The 18764-nt window shown below is 36.9% G+C and overlaps 1 protein-coding gene across 11 annotated transcripts in view; it reads right to left on the bottom strand.

Moving 5' to 3' along the window:
- The window catches only part of Tprg1 (tumor protein p63 regulated 1), a 207995-nt gene that overhangs the window by 59711 nt on the left and 129520 nt on the right, over nt 1-18764 (bottom strand). For 10 of the 11 annotated variants that reach the window (XM_076867493.2, XM_076867491.2, XM_076867497.2 and 7 more), the window contains one exon: nt 14173-14349. The exons of the other annotated variant lie outside the window; for it this stretch is intronic. In XM_076867493.2, coding sequence (XP_076723608.2) covers nt 14173-14349 — 177 coding nt within the window. The remainder of the gene's footprint in view (nt 1-14172; nt 14350-18764) is intronic. 11 annotated transcript variants of the gene reach the window in all.

Genomic DNA, 18764 nt, shown 5'->3' with positions numbered 1-18764 from the left:
ATATGTTTGCTGGTTTTACACAGCTGTTTTTCAGGTAAGTTTAATGTATCAATATAGGTTTCACATACTCTCCCTTTCAAAGCCCTGATCAGCTGTGACTTTATGCCCATCAGTATGATTTTAGATTACTATCTGTTTGTCCTCTTAATTGTCAGTTCGATGAGAGCAGAAACTCTGAGTCTATCATAACGATGGTGTCACAGAGCCCAGCACAGCACCTTGCATATGACAAGTGCTCAGTAAATGTCAGAAAAATAAATCGTTTATCTCAACCTTCGTCTTCTCCTGTAGCCTTTCAGGCACCCCAGATGATAAATATGCAACGCATCTTCCACTTGTGGGCTCACAGCCTGACCCTTCTGCCCCCTCTCCCATACCAGGAAAGTTCAATCCAGTCATCTCAGGCCAGAGATTCTGCTTCTGCCAAGTCTTCCCACACCTTAAAGCCCTCTTTTTCTGAACTGCTGGCCCAGTTGAAATCTTTATATTTCCCTGACTCTACTATCACACAATATCTTCCCTAGCTGGCCCCTTGCTCCAGTTTCTGTTTTCTCCAAGCCATCTGTCATATTATTACCACCCTTACTTTTTCTGTAGCAAAATTTTTTTTCAGGTCCTTCCCTGCAAACACCGTCTACATCTCATATCTTAGTAAGACTAAAACCTAAACTCTTCATACTACCATTTGAGACTATTCCTGAAGTTTGACCTTCCCAACAGTTGAATCCCAGTGCATGTGAGCCTCAAAATAATCATATTAGTTGTGCATTTGCCTACTGACGCTCAACTGTCCTGTTCCTCCTTATCTCTGTCCCCAGATTCTACTCACCATATAGCAACCTGTTCTAATTCCACCTTCTCCATAAAAACTTCTCATCTCATCTGTCTCCCTCTCCTGTGCCTATGGCATTGTTGGCTTTATTCCAGATCCCTAAACCAAGCCTGATTTGGGATAAACCATGATTTGCATCTATGTCCCCACCGGACAGTGAACATCTTTATGTCTTGTCTCTCTGTCCTGCACAGTGCCTGCCATATAGCTGGCCTCAGGAAGGACTCACTGAATGTCATCAAGCTGCTGTTTGGAAACACCATACATTTAAGGAGCTGCTTTTTTATTTTCAAAATGCTGCTGGGAGAGAGGATTATTCATCGGTGGCTTTTGGTTCTTTTAAAGCAAAGACCACAAACCACCTCTGAAGCCAAGAAAAAGATATGATTAGAGGGAAACACTTCAATACCTTTAATCCTCTGAGTTTGGAAGAACAATAAAATGCCGGCTTCCACTAGATTATTTCTTCTTAATTAAAAGTTATCCTGATTCTTTTGGAGCACCCAATTTCTGGTCAGGTCAACAAACAGTAACCAACACTACCCGCCCCTCCCTTCCCTGCCTTCCTAGCCCTTCTCCTGAAGTTATGCAACCCTTGGGGGCGGCATACTCTTCAACTATTTGCTCTGTGCTCATAATTAGATTGTCTAGACAGGAGATGTTGCTGGAGCAATAGGAAAATATTTTACAAGGTGCTCCGCAGAACCACACTTATAACAGTGATTAGAACACACTGAAGACGCAAAGCCAGCAAAATCAGCCTGGGCCACGAGCCGATTTCATCCTAAAGCAGAGGCCCTTTGAAGCTCTCATATGAGGAAGAGATGCCAAATTAGAACTCTAAGGACAGGGAGCAGCTCCCTGGCCTTCAGATCCAAGAGAGCAAGGCTGAGCCGATAGAATAATGTCTATCTGCCCTCCCCATGTCCTCCACATGCTGACCCTAAATCACCCAGGCAGGATGAAGTTTGCAGCTTTCACCAGCATCTCCAAAATGAGATGCTTGAAGGTCACAGTAAGCAGTTTCCAGGACCTCACTTCTGCAGCATGGTGTATCCTTTTTATTTTGCAGAACGCAAATGTAAACAGCAGAGAGAGATATGCACAATGCCTGCTCTTACAGGAAGACATTTCTTGGCCTGACCTCCTCCTTCAGCTTTTGTTGGCATATCAGTGTGACAGCAACAATATTTTACAACAGAAACCCTCTTTAGAGAGATCTTTCACAGAAGGAATTGCTTAGGTAAAATCATTTAGTTCTCTAAGATGAATGACTTTTGAAAAATTGCAACACTGTTAAGAGTACTGCATTTCAATACAAAATAAAAAATAAAAAACAACCTTAGAGACTTTATTAATTTGGCAAGAGGAGATTTAGCAAGGAGAAGAGCCTTCTAACAGGAAAATAGATAGGACCCAGTCCCTGAATCCTAAATCTCTGTAGTTCTGTCAAAGTTATTACATACATTGCATTACTTAAATTCTTAATACATACCAGATATTCTTCTAAGCACTTTATATGTGTGATCTCATTAAATCTTCAACACAGACTAAAGAGATAGGTAGTACCCCAATCTTGTCCCCAGTCCTCAGTAGAAATGAGGAGACTGAAGCCTGAATTGTTAAATAACTGTTCCAGGTGGCCAGAAGCAGATCTGGGGCTGGCTCCCAGCCAGTCTGACATCAGAACCTGCTCTCCGCATTGTACAGAGCTCTGATGGGAACACAGATAAAGAAAGGGGGCCTTCTTACACTCAAAAACTTCAATGCATTTGAGGACAAGTATGAATTGGGTGTATGACAAAATGAGGAGGATATGAAATCAAAGGATCTCATGTTTCAGATTCTACCACCATCTGTTTTCAGGACCAGTCATTGAACCACTTAGAATCTCATTTTCCTCATCGTTCTCTCTTGTGGTACTTTTGAAAAAGTGGGAGAGGTGACAAATAAATATGGATTTATTAGAAACCCTTAAATGAACATATACTTTTATTTTACCATTATACGATTGACAAAGAATTTTCACATTCATCATTTAAATCTACAATGACTGTGTGAATTAGGCCTGGCAAAGATTTTTATTTATTGATATTTTTTTTTAAATTTGAAATTTACACCCACAAGAATTAAAGTTCTTTTTATTTTACAAATTTAAGAGACAAGAAAATGGTGTGACTAAGATCAGTCACATCTCTAACTTTATGATTAATTCACATAGAATCATAGTCTAGTCTTCCCCTTCTGCCTCTACTTTTTTGGTACTGTTAGGTATGGAAATTTGTTTTTAATTAAAATCTGGAAATGCATCCACTTAGGATAGAAATGAGATTTAGATTTCCTTATCATTTCAGATAAGGAAAGATAGCAGAAGGTATGTACTAGCAAGTAGCCGCCCTGGAGGGTAAGCCAGGGCGTTCCCCAATGTCCTGGTTATATCTCTGGTGAATGCTCTGAAAAGAGTCTGGCTTCATCTCACAAATAAATGACACACAGCTGTTGGTTGTCTCTTGCCGCTGCCCACATGAAGCCAAAGGCAAGCTGAAAAAAGCAAAGCCACTGTTCTGTAAGCAATGGTGCATGGGAGATACTGGCACATGTTCTGCTAAGTTCCAACAGTCTTCATAGTGCCTTCTTCATAGAAGCCCAAGTGACTCTACCCCAAAGTAAAGAAGAGAGAAAGGGAGAGAATGTTATTGATCCACATTAAAGAGCAATGGACACGGAGTTGGAAGAATAGGTTTTGAGACCCAGCTCAACAGCCGATGGTGCCTGGATCCTGGAATCACTTTTGGTCTCACCTTTCTCATATGTAAAATGCCAGTGATCAGTCCAGTTTGTTCCTGGGTGCGAAAGGTCAAATGGCACCGGAAAAGCACTTGAGAAACAGCATCAGTATTACCACCTACAGCCTGTGGGTACCAATGTGAAACCAAGACAGTTTCTTTTAACAAGGGAACTTGCTCAGACTCTGTCCTGGTTTTTCTTAGGAACAGTTTCTTGTTGTTCTGCAGCTGATTTTCCCTTACCTCCCACTCTGTCCTCTGCCTACTGCTGCCTCACCCCTGACCTTATAATGGTGACTTAATGCCTGAGGGGGGCCAACTCAGCTGGAAGTAAAGATAGCAATCAAATTACTCTGCTTAGTTCCATGTTAACAAAAGCTTTAATCTGGGAGAAAATCAGAACTTGTTAATACCTGGTGTCTAGAAGGCATACTACAAAGTGCTTTCATGTTGTGACATTAGAGCCTAACACTGAGACTGTTAACTAAGCAGAATGCCATTAATGTCACCTTTTAATGTAGAAGGAAATGAGGTTAATGGCTGTAAAATTGAGACTGGAACCCAGGACTCTACTCCTAGTGTAGTACTCTGATATGGAGGATTGCTAGAAGTCCCTTAGCAGTCCTGAAGCAACCACCTTATGTCACCCATGCTTCTTCCCACCACCACCACCACCCTGACCCCCGGATGCCCAGCAAGCCCTGGGACACCTGACAGCATGCCAGCTGCTGGCACCGGCCTTCCCACTCTAAACACAGAATGTGGATCTGGACAAGGCTGCACTGGTTAATTAGGAGGCCTGGAATTACATCAATTCCCAGTGGTAATAATTGGATGCTTCATAGGAAATTAAATAAAATATTCCATAAAAATGAAATTTGTCTGATTAAACTAATGAAAGAAGAAAAGCAAAGGATGGGAACATTGGGGAATAGTAGAAATATGCACATTTCTCATCTTTCAAAGTGCAGGTTTTATGCTTATTACTTCAGCATGTCAAATGGAAACCTATTTTTCAAGTAAACAAACATTAAAATAACTAATAATGATCATTATTAACAATTTGTAAAAAAAAAAAAAAGTATGATGTAGAAGCTGAAAAAAGAAAAAGAAAGTGGCTTTATGTAAACCGATTTCTTTTTGTTTGTTTTTTTCCTTTTTTGCACGACTATGGATTGAATCCAGGGTGCTCGACCAATGAGATACACTCTCAGCCCTTTTTTTATTTTATTTTGAGACAGGGTCTTGCTGAATTTCTAAGGCTGTCCTCAAACTTGCAATCCTCCTGCCTCAGCCTGCCCCAAAACTGGGATTATAGGTATGCACCACCAAACTTGGCTAAATAATTTTCTATTAGGAAGATACTAGATAATATTCAGAAAAGATAGGACCAAGGATTTTGTGTTGTTACAATTAAAAATAAACAGATTACAAAACTATATTAAGGGTTGGGGTTGAGGTTCAGCGGCAGAGTGCTCGCCTAGCACATGCAAGGCCCTGGGCTCGATCCTCAGCACCACATAAAAATAAAATAAAGATATTGTGTCCAACTACAATTCAAAAATAAAATTTACAAAAACTATGTTAGAAGAAAAATTCACTCAATAGAAAGCTAAGTAGATAAAATAGCAATATATATTAAAAATATAATAATACAAAAATTGAGATGGCAGAATTAAGACACTATCATATGAACATCTGTAAAGAAGTTAAAATCTTACTAATTGAAAGAAAAAGATGCCAATTTGGATTACAAAGTAAAATTTAGTTATATGCTATATGCATGCAAGTACACATAAAAAAAAGATTCAGAAAGCTTAAAGTAAAAATAGACAAAGATATATCGAGAAAATTCAAAGAAAAAGAACCTAAGTGTTGCAATTCTCAACAGACAAGGCATTAGAAGAGATTAACTTTATAATGGAAAATGCATTCACCATCTACAAAGGGTTGTGCATGGAACAACACAAGATCCACATTCATAATGTAAATTGATGTAAAATAATCTGCCATCCTAAGAGGAAACTAAATTATTCTACTGAATGACAGATCAAGTAGTGAAAAAAGTTATTACTAAATAAATAGGCACAGATAGAGGAAAGATAAATAGCACGAGGACTCTGGATCTGAACACTATTTATCAAACTCTAAACAGAGAAAGCAGCGACATAACATTAAAGTATTTATGAAATCAATAAAAAAACTACTTAAGTGTAAAAGTACCCAGAAAATTATAGAAAGAAGAAAAAGTAAGAAAAGTTTATCTTCTGAATACAACATAATAAAATGAAATTAATAATAAAATTGAAAGGGGTAAAAGCTTCAAGTAAAAAAGTTATTTCAACCTATTCTCAGGTCAAAGAGGAAGTAAACAAAGAAAAATAGCAGGGTATATGAACTGTAATAATGAAATACTATTACATACATGGAAAATTGACATTGAGGGAATTTAATGTATAAAGCTTACATATCTAATAAAATGACTATAAATGAATCAAAATTCCAGGAGAACATGCTGAAAATTGCAACACACACACACACACACAAATAAATAAATAAATTAAATTAAATTAAAATAAAAAAGAATGAATGAATGAATGAAGGAATAATGTGCATAAGCGTCCCAAATAATGAATGAGAAAGTAAAAGAATTCTATTATGAAAAGTAAACTCAACAAGATGGTACTTTGAAAATAATCAGCCAATCAACTGTTCATTTGCTAATTGAATCTTTATATAAGGATTAAAAGTACTATGTACAAAATAATCTTTTGTTATTTTTAATAACTTCTTTTATTGCTTTCTCAATTTAATGAATAGATATAAATCTAAAAAAAACCCCAGTATTTTCTAGTAAGATATAGAGAACAAAACCTATCATAAATGAGAAATCTAAATAAGACAATACTGTAGATAAAAGTAAGAAAGCTGTAGTGAGTTGCCTCTAAAATTACCAGCTACAGGAATTTTCACAGGTGAATCAAGACAAACTTCTACTACTAGATGAAGCCATTTCTTTAGCTGATAAAGTCAACAGAAAAAAACTTGATTAATAAACAAAATTAGCTAATAGTGACACAAGTCTGCAAGTATGGACAAATAAAAGAAAACTATATGTAATCAAACTTAGGAATATTAATACAAAAATGAAATATTAATAAAGATGTATTAATTCCAAGTGGAATTCATATACCGAATGTGCAGAAATCTTTCAATAATAAGAAACATGTGACATAGCTCACCATTTTAATTAGATCTGAGGAGGAAAATATAATAATTTTCAAAGATCTATCAAGACCTGAAAAGCCATGGCGTAACCTCAAGTGCATATTACTAAGTGGAAGAAGCCAATCTGAAAAGTCTGTGTAATATATGATTTCAACTACCCAACATTCTAGAACAGGCAAACTATGGAGTCAGTTAAAATATCAGTAATTTTCAGGGATTGGTTATAGGTAGGAGTCAGTCAGAGATGATGCTGAACAGCCTGCAATGTACAGATAAGTTTCCCAACGGAAGAACTGTCATGTCCAAAACATCAATGAGAAACTGTGAAACTGTGCCCTAAAGCAACCATAACACATTTGTATATGCTACAGCTAGAAGTCAATAGATTGGTTGAAATTCAATGATGGAAAATATTTAATCCAAAGAGGAGTAAAGAGACAACAACAATCAAACAAAAAACAAAAAAAGGAACACAGAGAATAGATAATAAATGGCTTCACTCCAATCACATAAAAACTATCAAAATGGGAAAACACTCAAAAGGCATATATCATCAGAACAGATTAAAAGCAAGATCTAATTACATGATCTCTACAAGAAACACACTTTAAATACAGACTTTCTCACTAGTAATCCTAGTCTAAAATAAGGTAGAGAAAAGGAACCCAAAGGTAATAACCAAGATGCATGAAGAGTTACAGGAAAAGTGAATATGTCAATATAAATAAATATTTAACCATGTAACAAAAATAAACAAATAACTGCAAGATCATAGATAAACAGAGAGTAAATGGATAAAGAAGATCTGCTATGCAAAGAGTAATTATAAAAATGATGAAGTGGCTACAATAATATCTGATTTTAAAACAGTCTTTAAGACACTTAGTATTGCCAAAGATAATGAAAAACATTTTACAATGAAAATTGGCTCATTTTTTTAGAAGAAATTCTGATTGTCAATGTGCCTAAATCTAACAGAAGACTCTCAAAATGCATCAAATAAAAATTAACAAAATTAAATTGAGTACTAGAAAATCTCATAATAATATATTTTAACAACTGTCTCAGTAACTATTATAAAACTAGATAATAGTCAGTAAAGACATACTATGCTAATACATTAGGATATTATATTTATAGAAACTACAAATAGAATTCTTTTCAAGAGCACATGGTACATTCACAAAGAAAAGTCAGAGTTTAGCCCATAAAATAAATCTCTATATATTTATAAGAATTCAAATTAAAGACAGTAGTTTCTTTTAATTAAAATTAAGTTATATATTTAGAAAAGCACAAAATATTTGAAAATGAGCCAATGTAACCTCTAACGTATTCATGGGTTTTTCAACAAGAAAAATTAGAAAGTATCTCTGGATGAAAATAGAAATATAACATATTAATGTCTGTGTGACATGGCAAAATGAGTTCTCATAAGAAAATCTATAACTCTAAATACTTCAATTAGGAAATTAGGAAAAAAAATATAATCAAAACCTTGGGTTCCACTTTAAGCAGTCAAAAAAGAAGAAAATCCAACTCAAAGTAAGTAGAGGAAGAAATAACACAGAAAAGAGTAGAAATCAACTAAACAGTAATCAGAAAATTAGTCAAATTAAAATAACACATGTTCTCACCAAAACTGACAAAATTGATGAGATTATCAACAACAACAACAACAAATAAGGACACAGATCACCATTATTAGGAAAAAAAAAAAAAGACGAAACTGTCTTACCATCATTAAAGGGCAATAAGGGAATATCAGTAGCAACTTTATACCTTCAGATACAACTTAAATAAACTTCACATATCTCTTGAAAAATATAACTTACCAATTAAATTAAACCAAAGGAAAAAAATATAGCTAAATCAATACTTATAAAATAAATAATTTAAAGAACTTTCCCACCTAGAAATAGATAACCTGTCCCACATGAATTCCTTCATAAACTCCATCATACTTTTAAGGAAAGATAAAATTTAAGAAAGTAAAAGATAAAATTCAAGAAAATAAAAGATGAAAATCTTTTAGAAAATAAAGGAGAGAATACTTCCTAACTTGTTTTATGTGGGCAACATATTCTAAATACTAAGACCTGGTAAAGGCATTACAAAAGAATAAAAATAACAGACTAATTCCACTCATGAACACAAACACAAAAGTACCCAATAAAATATTAGCAAACTGAATCCAGCAATGAGCTTATCTCAGGAATGAAAGATACATGCTAGTAATCAAACCCAAGGCCTCATACAGGCTAGGGAAACTCTGTACCACTGAGTTACATCCTCAGTCTCAAAACAAGATTTTTTAAAAAATTAGGCAAATTGATGGAAAATAAATATTCATAAATATATAAGTTCTAGGAAGAAGAATAAATGGAGAGTAACTCCATCAGATACCAAAACATAATAAAGATTAAAATAAAGCCTTTTTTATTTTAAAAAATGATAAATGCAATAGAAATGAAAACCTATAGTCACAAATACACAAAGTAGAGTAATATATGATATAGCTTCATTTCAAATCATAGGGGGAAAGGTGAAATCTGAATAAATGATGCTAAAAAATCTAGCATACCAGCTGAAAAGGTGATTACATCTTTTCCTTGAAACAGGAAGTTTAGATTAAATATGTTTAAATGTGTCTAAAAATAAAATTATATAATCACTAGAAAAAACCTTGGAAATTTATTTTATGATTTCATTATGGAGAAGTCATTCTTTAAAAGATACAAAGTTAGAAGCATTAAAATACTGACAAATTTGACACTTAAAGGTCACAAAAATAACATCATAAAGTTAGAAGAGACACGAAAAACTGGGAAAAAATATTTGCAATGTATCTTCAGAAAACAAATGAAGTTATTTGATACATGAATAGCACTGACAAGTCATTAAGGAAAAAAATCAGTATCTTAATAGAGAAAAATAATGGGTTGTGGTATAAAAAAAAGTCACAGAAAAATAAATAAAATTACTTTCTAACTAAAGAAAAACATGTTAGACTCCCTTCAAATTCTACTGACACAAATTTTAAAAATAAGATAATTTTCATCATACACAATATTGGTTAGAATGTTTATCAAGAATATTCCAAGGCTTTGTGGGAGCATCAATTGATATCACCTGTTTGGAAGGCAATTTGGCAATCTCTGTCAGTTAATATTCACATGACTTTGACCTAATAATTCCACATTTGGAAATCCACATTACAAATCCTTTGCATATGTGTGCAAAAAATATCCTATAGGCCAGAATATTTATAGCAGCATTGTTGGTAGTACTTGAGGTAAAAATAAATATTTATTTGTCGATGTGGTGTTGGATAAATAGGTTAGACTTAAAACATAATATGCTGCACCATTAAACACTGAGATTGATCTACATAGGATTAGACAATTTGTCTTCAAGGTATGTCATTGGACACAGAGCATGATACAGGACAGTTTATGACATGTGCTCCCCCTGGGTAAAATAACACACAATAAATAAGCACATATGGATAAATACTGTGATATATGTATAAATACCTATGTATATGCACAGAAAGGGTTTTGTTATTTTATGTTTATAGACTATTTCTTTAAAAATAGACAAGAAACTGTTATCATTTGTGGCGAGAAGATTGGACTGAGGGTCTGGGGTAGAAATGAAAAGTCTTAATTAAACATCTTTTGTGATGTTCAAATATATTTTTCCAATGTATATATTATTGAAAAATCTACCAGTTTTTTAAAAGTTTATAAATTAAAGGAATTAATCACTTCTTTGACATGTGAAAAGAATAAATAAAAAGTAGATTTTCAATATGGTAAGCTTTGCATAAGAAAAACCACAATCACTTGATAAAGCTGTGTTTTTTCACCCATATCTTAAAAAAAAAAAAAATGACACTTGTCCTTATGGAGCTCACAGTTCAGTGGGAAGAACTCACATTCTATCTTAGAGGAAGACTGCTGTCCTCAGGCTTAAATCTAAAATGTTTAGCAAAATGTGCTTCTTTCCAAGATCATACAGGAACGAACTTAGTTCAATAATCCTTCTTTGTAGAGTTCACTCATTCCCTCGATAACTATCATCATCTCTGAGACAGTTGATTTCCCGGTACTGAGCTTCCAGGGGAGACTCCCAAAAGAAATAGCTATCAGCCATCTTGAGTTCTATCCACTGGGCTTTTCAAAATAATCTGAATTCCCAAATGTGTTACACATTTTCTTACTTCCAATCTTTTGACTACGTTCTTCCCTTTACTTAGAATGTTAAATAATGATGGTTCTTAGATTTTTAAAATTTTATTTGTTATTTTTAGTTATATATGGCAGTAAAGTATATTTTAACATACTTATACAAGCATGATATCATATTCTAATTAGGATCCCCATCTTATGGGTGTGCATGATGTGGAGATTCACTGTAGTATATTCATATGTACCTATAAGAGTTCTGTTAGAGTCATTCCGCTGTCTTTTCTATTCCTATCCCCATCCCTTCCCTTCATCCCCCTTTGTCAAATCCAGTGAATTTCTATTCTCTCCCACTCCCAGCTTGTTGTATGTTATCATGCACATATCAGAGAGAACATTTGACCTTTGGTTTTGGGGGATAGGCTTATTTCACTTAGCATGATAGTCTCCAGATATTTACCAGCAAATGTCATAAAGTAATTTTTTATGGCTGATTAATATTCCATTGTCTATATATACCATATTTTATTTATCCAATTCATCTGTTGAAGGGCACCTAGGTTGGATTCATCAGGGCTTAGTGCTGCGGAAAGGTATATATGTCCAAAAAATGTACATAAGCCTAAGGTACTTTGGAAGGATATTCTAACAGGACAATGGAAAGGTTCTGACCCAGTGATTGTCTGGAGTCAGGGTTCTGTTTGTGTGTTTCCACAGGGAGAACAACAGCCGATTTGGATTCCAGAGAAACTAACCAAAGTGAATTCTGTGGACCAAAAAAAAAACAAACAAAAAAAATTGATTTAACTCAAATCCATAACAGCTGATATCCAGAGCTCCAGTTTGGCGATTCTTACATCTGCGACAGTGATTAACCAGGATGCTTTTTTCAATATTTATTTTATTATTTGCCTTTTCCCACATCATAAAGTTCTATTTTATTTCTGAGCTCATACAGACCTAGGTTAATGTTTTTCTGATCAGTTTTGTTTTTTGTCTATGGAGTTTTTAAACATTGCAATGGAGATTTCACCTAGGTAAAGCTACAAGGCCTTTACTATTGTCTTATGTGTTGTATGTTATCTGTGCACACTTCTGTTTTGTGTTGTATATCTGTTTGTGCGTATGTCCATATATCATATATGAGGAGCGCTCATGAATAAATGGATCCGAATTTTTTTTATTCACGTGATTTTAATGGTTTAATTTAGATTGGGTAAACAGCTGTTGAAAATTGTTTTAATATGTGAATAAATAAGGAGGTTAACAGATGTGTTTGTTTACTTTCACCTTTCCTTTTCATTATATTTAATAATTCTGTTCAGGATAATGTAAATTGTTCAAAAAATTGTTTTCTTAGTGCCTGTTGGAATGTTACATAATTTTTTTCTTAGCATCATTGCCAGAATTCCTATCTTCATCCCAGTGCCAGTGAAGACAAAGATAAAACCAAACTACAGCTTCTTCCATAGTTATCACAACAAACTGTATAAACTGATGCATCAATGAATAATAACTCAACAAGTAATGCTCAATCAAGGAGTCGATTTACTTTGGGAGGAAATGGACATATTGACAGATTCCTCTGCTTTGAACTGCTTGCAGAACTTGCCTGGACTATGTATCACTTGTATGCATTGTGAACTATCTGTTGGTGCAGCGAATTGTAGTAGTGCTGGAGTATTTTTGCTGATGGTGTCACCGGTGGTACAATTTTTCAAAGGAGCTCTCACTTGGCTTAGTGTCATGGAATTTTGCATCCTCCTCCCTTCTACTAGTGATGGTCTAAAATTTGGAGGCCAACAGAGGTGAGGCAAAGAACCTCACCCCCACACTGGCACCAAGGCCAAATTTGGGGGCCAACAGAGGTGAGGCAAAGAACCTCACCCCCCCCCACTGGTGCAAAGGCCTATACACAAGTATGGCTCTATGCTGGACCGGTAGTCAGTGACGGGTATGATCCAATTGCAGTGGTACCAACCTAAGACAGGAGGCTGACGCCTAGAGGTCAGTTCATCCGATGACGGATAAGTACCATATGTTGAATTGGACTATCTAACAGGCACGGTCCCTAAGCCACATTGCTTGTTGTTTAATTAAACAGAAGGGGGGAGATGCTGAGAGCCACGGCCGAGTCTGTATGGCCCCTGGCATTTTGCCAACAGTATTGATTGACAGGCGAGGCATTACTATCCGCCTCTGCCGCTGCTTTTGAGTTCTCGCACTATTTTGGAGTTCTTGTGGGGATTTCCAGGGATTCCCCGAGAGTTCCCATTGGTTGGGGAAGTGCAGGAGGAGGGATTTCCGGGAGAGATATTCCCGGCTGGGAGGCTCCTGGACGAGCCTCATGGCATTCGGGAGAATTCCCCAGGAGCGTGTGTGAGGTTTTTTCTTGCAGTTCAAAAATAAAGTTTGTTCCTGCTTCAGTGGCTTGTGATTTGTGCCCAGCCAGACTGCAGCAGTTGATTCTATAGCTTAGCTATCATGAATTGAGTTGCTGTAAACACTGATGTGGCTGCATTGCTGCAGTATGCTGATTTTAACTCCCTTGGATATATACCTAGGAGTGGGTATAACTGGGTCAAAAGGTGTTCACATTCCTAGTTTTCTGAGGAATCTCCATATTGCTTTCCATACTGGTTGCACCAATTTGCAGTCCCACCAGCAATGTATGAATGAAGTTTTTCCCCCACATCCTTGCTAACATTTGTTGTTGCTTGTATTCTTGATAATTGCCATTCTGACAAGGGTGAGATTCTTTTTCCCTGGCTAAATCCTACCTAAAAACAAATATTGGCTCAAGTGCTCCCACAGAAAAGTAATTCTAACTATGGGCCCCATGGATTGGGTTAAAAACCTTTCTTCCTTGTTCTCACTGCTCTTCCTACCTTACAGTTAGCTATTTACTTGTCAGGTTCTCCTGTTAAAGTGCACATTTGCTTAAAGGGGCTGGGACAAGGAGACCTTTGGTGCCTGACATAGAGTAGGAACTCAATCATTTGATGCATTCAATTGCAGAATTTCACTATTTCCTTCAGTTCTCCCAGCATATACTACTGAGTTGACTTTGTTACTGATTTCTCTGCCTGCCTCTCCCTACTGCACCCCTTCTCCAAATCTCAGACACCATACTTACTTGTCCAGTGAAATGGCAGGGAAGACAAACTTGCCCAGGCAGATACGATACACAGCACTCAGGGGAACCCGCTGCACCTGCACACAGCTGAGCATGATGAAGTCATATTTGCATATCAAGAGTGTCTTGTCTGTGACCAGCAGAATCTTCTCCTTCTCGTTGTTCCAGTGGTCTATCCTGCAGGGGTCATCACAGGGCAGAAAAGTTGATGACATGGCCTTCCCAAGTTTAAGACAATGGCATTTGCTGAAACATCTAGCACAGAAGACAATGAGGTAGGATTATATCGGAGGGAAGAGGGACTGAACAGTATCTAAGGTCACCTCCTCTCTCTCTCTTTGAACCCATGACTAACTGTGGAGGGAAGGTAGGCAATGACAGGGAAATGTTTTTTCATCACAGAACTCAAAGATGATTACCCACGGCAGAATCCATTAGAGGAATACCAAGTCTGCATCCTGTGGCATTGGACTGATGTATACATCTCCACATCTTCTCTAGGAAGCCTATGAAGGCACATCTTCCTCCAAGGACACCCCAAACAGCTCTTTATTCTAACTCACAAAATTTACTCATTAGTTTATGCTGATCTCCAATGGCCACATCACTATCTGGAGACTTAAACAGAGGCCAACATTATCTAGAAAGCTCATATCCTTCTGGTAGAAATATAGCTGAACAAGTGAAGTGGGATTCTTCAAAATCAACACTAGATAAATATTTATTGATTTTATTTGCTTCAGAATTGAGAGTCCTTCAGGGCACACATGAGAAATTCTGAGAGTTTAGAATTCCTCCATGAAAGAACAAGAAGGAATCACAACAGTGGTTTCTGGTTAAAAAAAAATGAGTATTTCTGTAATTCCCCTGACCCACAGCACTTTTTGCTGTCTGTTAGTCTTTAGGGTATCTTACTTTGTGACCTCTTAGAATTGTTTCAGCATATTTCAGACCAAAAAGGTGTGTTGGCTCAACAGGAAGACGAACAGGAAGAAACATGAAAGAACAAAGGAGATGTAGAATACAGAAAGAGGGAAAAGCCGCAGATGGAGGAAAAGAAGGATGAGATCACTAATTGAAGCCCTGGTGAATGGCAGTCATTGAATATTTATAAAATTCTCTCTACATCCATCCTGACCCTTTGAGGAAGGTTTCATCCAAAGTCCCTCTGCTAAACTCTGGTGCTAGACTTGGCGCCCAGTGGAAAGAAACAGAATAGAACCCCATAGATGTGTTAAAATCTTGGCTCTTTGGATTCCACCCCCTCTAACACGCAGTGGTATTCAACTCCTACTCTACCGAGAGAAAGAGAAATCTTGATAGTCTGTTTAGCACTCTCAATCTTAGTCAGGAAGAGACGAAAATTCTGAAATGTCTTCTCAGAGATCTACATAAGCTTCTCTAAATAGATCGTATCTACTTAGCAGTACGTTATAAGCTGCTGCCTAATAAACCAGACTTGTTTTTAGTCTAAAATAACTGCTGCTTTTGGTTAAATGGTTTTACTGAAAATGTCAGCACTCCATAATGAGATTTATTTTAAAAGGTAAAGGATTCCGGGAAAAAAAAGGAGAATTCTTTTTAGGAACACAGAGTGCTCTGCTGTGACATAGACTGCATAATTTACATGCCGGGAATGTCTGAATTCAAGTAAACACACGGGCTTATAAATAGTTTAGGGCCACCATCTCTAGCTCTTGGGTGGTATATTTATTTATTTAGACTTCAATCACACCTTTTTTCCCTAAAGCACTCATGCAGAAAACACTGAATTACATATTCCTGATATTAATACCCTTGAAGTTTGGATGGCAAGAATAACAATAAATAAAGAAATACAAATAACAATGATACATTGAGTTTATGTAGCTCAAAGGTTTACAAAGTCCTTAAATAACCATGCTTTCATTGAATCCCCATAATAACCCTTTAGAACTAACTGAATGTTACCACTCATTGTAAAGACAAGGAAACTGAAGCCCCTAGACCTTACAAATGACTTGACCAGGGTTTTACGAATAGGATGGGGATCTGACTCAGATACTGAGACAAGGGACTTGCTCTCTCCCTAGTGTCATCACCTTCAAAAAGAAGCCCCTTTGGTGTGCTGTGCAAGTTTCTTAAACCCTGGGAGGAGCAGATGTTATAATACGTACCACTCTAGGAACTGTTCCCTCCAGCAACTCCTTCCTCCAAACATCACTCATGACTGTCCTATTCCAACCTTGTCTTCCTTTGGTGTTCCCTGTCTTGAGGAAGAACCCTCTCTCCATCCAGGTGGGCAAGCTAGAGACTTTGGGGTTGTCCATTGCTTGTCACATTTCCTCACCTCCTGGGTCAGTTCCTATTTTATTCCCAGAATGTCTCTCAAACCCACCCTCTCCCCTCCCTCTCCATCTCCATCACCCTGGCTTGTTTTCCATTACCTCCTGCCTACACCACTGCCCTCATGCTCTCACTGTGCCTGGGATGCTCACCACCTGGACCTGGATCACCTACATCTGCTCTTGCCCCTTTCCAACCTGCTACTGCAGGGAGGTGACTCTTCAGATAAGATAAATCTCCTCTCTACCTCTCCACCTTGGCTTTGCTCATCTCATCTCTCTGTGGCTCTTATGAGAAATGACAAAAAATTGTTAACCTACTATGTATACAACCAGAGATATGAAAAATTGTGCTCTATATATGTAATAAGAATTGTAATGCATTCCGCTGTCATATATAAATAAAAAAAAAATGTTAACTAAAATGCTCTGCAGTGTTAAGCCTCACCACTACTTCAATCTCATTTCTGGCCAAGTCTCTCTGCTCTCTCCTCCTTCAGCTCATTTCAATTTCTTGGTTTTCAACATGCACCATTCCACTAAGGAGACTTTGCACCTGCTTTTCCCTTTGAATGCAATGTTCTTGCTTATCTTCATCAACTAATTAACTCCTACAGAACTGAGCTTCACCACCACTTACTCCAGCACACCTTCCCAAACCTCTGTGTCCATTTCTCTTCTTTCCAATATACACTTACACAGCCCCTACATTTCCCTTTTATGGTACTTGACCCAGGTGAAACTTTACAGTGATGTCTATGATTATATAATTCTTGTCTCCTCTTCTATGCTGTAAACCCTGCAAAGACAGAGACAGATCTTCCTATTGTGTCTCCAAGGTTGTAGGTTTCAAAAAAAATATTTCTAAAATGAACTAGGGAAGAATGAACAATTCTTGCTCTGTGCAACCTTGGCTTGGCTCATGCTGCCTGGGGAATTCAATGCTTGGTTTTATACACTGGAATACTCCCCCATAAAGTAGCACAATTAAAAAAATAATCAGGGGGCTGGAGTTGTGGCTCAGCGATAGAGCCCTTGCCTAGCACATGCAAGACGCTGGGTTTGATTCTTAGCACCACATAAAAATAAATAAATAAAATAAAGTTATTGTGTCCAACTACAACTAAGAAAAAAATTTTAAAGAATCAGTAATGTTGATGACATAATAATGAGAAAGAGTAGGATACACATGCTACATACTGATGGAATTTTGTAACAATGGCAGCAAAACAATGTACACAGCCAATTTTAAGGTTGATTATTTTTGAGTGGTAGGATGTCAAATGTTTATTTGAATGCTTTTCATGCTTTAATTTACCAGAGTTGAATCCATTCTATAAGAAATATATTCTACCTCTACAAAAAAAGAGATTTTGAAAATAGAAATACTACCATCATTCAGGTTCCTAGCACAAGTATTTCCTATCTTATAGAGTCTTACCTTTCTTATCCCCAAGTATATGTCCTCTCTCTTCCTTTAACTACACCAAGCCTGTATCAGTGCCTCCCCTGTGGCCCTATCAGAACATTCCCCATATTATAGTGATTTCTGAATCTATTCTACATATTCCCTTTACACACATTAAATGGGAATCCATCTAGCGTAGAATCCATTTATTTTCATATCTGGGTCTCTTCCCTGTGCTTAACCAGAGCCAAAAAGAGAACAGGGACTCAGCACATAGGCAGGGAATGGAATGAAAAGTAGAACCATACGATCTATTTTATCTGTTCTGAGAGCCAATGTTTCCTGCAAAGGATTTTTCACCACTTCTTGTTTGTCATTGCTGTTCCTCAGCACAAGCACCCCTGCCATACATGATGGGAAGGAGCCTAGATCCCAAGTAAGAAGAGGGTACCTGAGGAGCTCATTGCCCGCAGTTTCCTAGGATGATAACAGATTCACCAGCAGAGGGCAACAGCGAACTAGCAATGACAAGCTGGACCCATCCTGTAAATTTCCAGGGACCACCACCCAGCTGTTCAGATTATCCCAAATGCCTCCCTAGAAGCCCCAGCCTCACACCAAGAATACTTTCGGTTGCTTTTTTAAAAGACTGTGACAAATCAGTTTGTGGTTTTAAAATTATTTCCTTCCCTGAAAGATTTTCTTCTAATAATATTCTCTCAATATCTTCCTTCTCCTATTTCTCTCTTCCCCCCCCCCCTCTCTCTCTCACACACACACACACACACACACACACACACACACACATACACACACACCACTCAGCAATGATATCTTTCCTGATACTGAATGCAGTGACT

Source organism: Callospermophilus lateralis, chromosome 10, assembly GCF_048772815.1.
Source record: "Callospermophilus lateralis isolate mCalLat2 chromosome 10, mCalLat2.hap1, whole genome shotgun sequence".
NCBI classification, from domain to species: Eukaryota; Metazoa; Chordata; class Mammalia; order Rodentia; family Sciuridae; genus Callospermophilus; species Callospermophilus lateralis.
Note: the sequence above shows the minus strand (reverse complement) of the source record. Positions and strands in the feature narration are given on the sequence as shown.